Here is a 4,215-nt window from a genome sequence, read left to right on the forward strand (position 1 = left end):
TTATTCAGGAACCATATCACAGCTCCTGCAGCCCCTCTGCACACAGTTTTTTGTTCATTCTTTGCAAGGCATTGTGGGACTTCCTGCTTATAGGTACAGACTAATGACATGAAGGACAATCATGTTGTGACACTGGACTGTAATGGTGTTGATACCCCGCTCCTGTACACTCCCACAGCCCTTTTAATTTTATGCTGAGAAGTTTGAGCTGGTGAAAGGGGACACATCCAAGTAAAATATTAGCTGCTAGATAGATATTATTAGCTGTTAATAGATAGTGAAATCCGGCATGCGCACGTTGTGGGCTTTTATTTATTTTTGTTTACAGCATTTATTTTCTTTTCTAACTTTAGAACTACGTTGTTCAGGCATTAAACATATAACAGTTGTTAGAATGACTCACTAGAAGATTCTGAATCTCTGAATTATGCGCTGAAGGTTTAACATCAAAACACAGAATCACATCGATATCGTTATCTTCATTTTTATCTGTTAAAAGTGGACAAAATATAGATAGACAGACAGATAGATAGATAGATAGATAGATAGACAGACAGACAGACAGACAGATAGATAGACAGACAGACAGACAGATAGATAGATAGATAGACAGATAGATAGACAGACAGAACAACAGACAGATAGACAGACAGAAAGATAGATAGATAGATAGAATGACAGACAGACAGATAGATAGATAGATAGATAGAAACACCAACACTGAAATTGTGAATCAATGGACTGGGCTTCATCCTAAATTGCCTACAATTAAACTACACGTCAGAATAATGCACTATTGCACTATACTACTGTATTTACTAAAGTAGCGTGCAGATCGAATGCTTATACTAATTCAGGCTGAGCTCACAGCTATTATAAAGGGGTCAAAATGTATTAAATCATCACCTGGTGTGTAAAACCCGTACTGTGAGTGATGAGGTGTGTTGCTCCTCTGCTCCTGCTGAGGGACATTACAGGGATGGTGGTAAGGGGTTCCCTGATGTTCAAGCAAGACTGAACCTGAACAGACAGAGACAAGTCAAGTGTTGATAAACTAAAACTACAGATGATGACCGAGGCCGCAAAGTTATCTAGCTGGCACTGTACTAGCAAAACGACGTACGCTTTCTCATCATATTTGTCTATTTTCTCTTTTTTTCTACACATTCCTATATATGCATAATCTTTTTTTTTTATTTTGAGGCTAATGGATTCCTCTATCCAGTCTTTGGAAGGACATGGGCTAGAATGTTTCCAGATTTAAAGAATGCGCACAGTGGTGGAGAAACCTGTGGACTAGGGTTGAGGTGGGTTTCTTCCAGGTTCCAGGTTATAAGTGGAGTGTTTATGGTAAATTGGCACTATGTGTGAACGAGTGTGTTAATGTGTGTGTGCGCACGGTGCTTTGCGATGAACTGGCGTCCCATTCAGGGTGCCCAGTTTTCTCTGGATAGGCCCTGGATCCGTCATGACCCTGACCAGGCTAAAGTTGTTACTGAAGTGAATGAATGAATATATTCTGTCTATTCTTTTCATCTGCTTGTTGAAACACTACCAACCTGTTCTCATTAAGCCAGAGGTTTCCTGTGCTGAATTCTGCATCACGTGATAGAAACGTCTGGGCGTCCTGCCCGTCACCTTTAAGCCGGCGAGCTTGGCCTTATTGAGAGGCGTGCGTCGCTTTATATCGAGCAGGAGCTCGGGCTTATCCCGTTTGAAGTACGGGTTTTGAAAATGGTGCAGTTGGGCTTTAATCGAAGAGTTGTACGACTGCTTGTCCGAGATGTTCGTGCGTTGTTTTTTGAAGCCGTACAGGTTCAGCTGGCGAACGAAACTTATGAAGTCAGTTGTCCTGAAGTACTCAGACAAATGTGTGGGTTGGGACAATAGCACTTCGGCTTCGAATGTTTCCTGATGAACAAGTATCCCTTCCCCGCTGTCGTCCCACCAGACTGAGCAAATCTGGGGATCGTTCACCAAACGCCACAACTTTCCAGGGAAGTAGTTGGGGTTGATGAAGGTGCCAAAAGTTGCATCAGTGTTTTCCATATCAGCTAAAAAGATCTGTAGCCAGAAGGGAGAAAAAAAGGAGACTGAATGTAGCAATTACTCTCTAGCACTAACTAGATAGTAGGTGGCTAGCTAACACATAACACATTCATCTTCAGTAACAGCTGAAAATCACTAACAATAACAAGCTATAGCATTAATGTTGTCAAAATTGACCGTTAGAGCTGTCAAGCAACCTGGACGTAGCCTAAATACTCAAACAAAAACAGACCCAAAGTAATTTCTAAGAGCCACATGATCACGTGTGAAATATTTCCCATATGTGAGATCATACACCTGCTATGTGGTTCCTTTTGATAGTTCTCTGATCCCTTATCGCTTCTCAGAGCCGTTAAAACTGGTCAGGAACCGTTACGCGTACGCACCGGCCTCGAGCGTTTAAATTCAGGAGACTGGGCAGGTGGAGGCGCCGGACAAATTCATGAATATCCAATGAGCTCGCGTGGATTTATCCAGTCAGAGTAACCCGTGCCTGTGACGTCGTTCGATCCCAAAGTAAAGTCTTGGTGTATTAACGTGTATAGGAAAATAGTGACGACGCTATTCTGCATATTTTGTAGGAGAAACGGTGAACGTTTAGGTCAGCAGCGGCAAACGTACCGCCCGCGGGGTCTCTGTTATTCCTCAAGCAGGAAAAAAAAAACTTTAGGCCAAAAATTATGACAAAATGTGCTAATATATAACTCTTCATTAGCAATCCAAAAATGTGAAGCTGTGGCCTTGTGTCTCTCCAACGAACTTAGGGCTTTCACAGCAACGGGGATGAATACTTATGAAATAACAACTGTAATGTTTTTGTTGTTTAAGTAATGTTTTGTTTTGTAAATATTTTTAACAAATTGTGTTTTTATTGTATTACGTATTATTTTAGTGTGTACTGATCCCCCACTTTAATATAAAAGTCAGTTCCAGGTTCCAGGTTGTAACACTACAATATGGTAAACCCATAATCCGGAAAATTTTGATGGAATTGCTGTCTGTTTTTCTTTTTCTTTTTATGTATGTGGGCTCATCACTCAGGTGTGATGATATCAACCTATGACAAAACAATGCTGTGCCGTACGCTTTTAACTTTTCAGTGGATATTATAGAAATTCCCGAGTTCTTAACAGACTGTAATGATTGATTGAGAAATATAAAATGTATATCCATTTTCTATACCGCTTTACTACTGGGTGTCGGGAAAGCTGGAGCATCGGGCACCAGGAGGGGTACACCTGTGAGGGAAATGATTCATTTTTACTTTGTAATAGTGTTGTTCTTGTTCTGTTTCATTCTCATCAGAGGATAAGGCCTAAGAAGGCCATGTCATGTCACTTAGATCGGTACACAAAAGTGTGTCGTGCTCTGCGTTTCATATCTACAGTAGTGGTTCAGCACAAGCGCTTCAGAGCGCTCTCATTAATCTATCCTGCTTCATTCTATCCTGTTTTAACCATCTTTCTGTAATAAACCTTTTTTTTTTACCTTCAGAGGACGTCAGAGGTCTGTGAGTGTTTCTTTGATGATTTCCACAACAATTTGGTCTCCTGGTTGGGCTGTGTGCGTCTTCACAGGTTTTGTGGACAACAATGATCACTGACCGGTTTGAATCAAAACAAATTTGTAATTTAGAATTTGATGTCATAGGTCGTGATGTCATCGTGTGTTGATGTCATCGTGTATTGCTGTCTGTATGGAAGGGAGTCAATCAGTGCGTTTACATGGACAACAATACTCCACTATTAACCCGATTAAGACAATACTCTGATTAATAAACTACCATGTAAACATGTATATGTAGTGCATGTATATACCTATGAAATGCCATATATTCAGATATATTGAGATATTGCTAAATATCACAATATGTAAATATGTGTGTGTACCACATTCAGTGTTTATTTATCTATTTTATTTTTTAATGTGAATGCGAGAATAAAGAGCGGGAAGTGCGTGGTGTTACAAGAGCAAAAACTGTGAGAGAGAACTTAATTAAGTGCTGGCGCACTGCGTAGTGATGTGTCGTTCGTGAAGGAATCGTTCATTTTGAACGAATCTTTAATATGATTCGGGAACAGCGAGTTGTCTCAGAGAGTGATCCGTTAATTTTTGAACGCGCATGCGCAGCCACATCCCCATAGGTTCTGTACCGGAAACAGAAAT

At 40.5% G+C, this 4,215-nt stretch overlaps 1 protein-coding gene across 1 annotated transcript; it reads right to left on the bottom strand.

Moving 5' to 3' along the window:
• Positions 1–814: 814 nt before the first annotated feature.
• On the bottom strand, positions 815–3,980 carry LOC128630458 (heat shock factor protein 5). Its single transcript, XM_053678963.1, has 3 exons — positions 3,538–3,980; positions 1,560–2,064; positions 815–1,020 (listed from the first exon to the last, which is right to left on the bottom strand). The coding sequence occupies exons 2-3, from the start codon at positions 2,047–2,049 to the stop codon at positions 854–856; spliced, it is 657 nt and encodes a 218-aa protein (XP_053534938.1). The 5' UTR covers positions 2,050–2,064; positions 3,538–3,980; the 3' UTR covers positions 815–853.
• Positions 3,981–4,215: the final 235 nt, after the last annotated feature.

This window comes from Ictalurus punctatus, unplaced genomic scaffold (genome assembly GCF_001660625.3).
Source record: "Ictalurus punctatus breed USDA103 unplaced genomic scaffold, Coco_2.0 Super-Scaffold_100056, whole genome shotgun sequence".
Classification (NCBI taxonomy): Eukaryota; Metazoa; Chordata; class Actinopteri; order Siluriformes; family Ictaluridae; genus Ictalurus; species Ictalurus punctatus.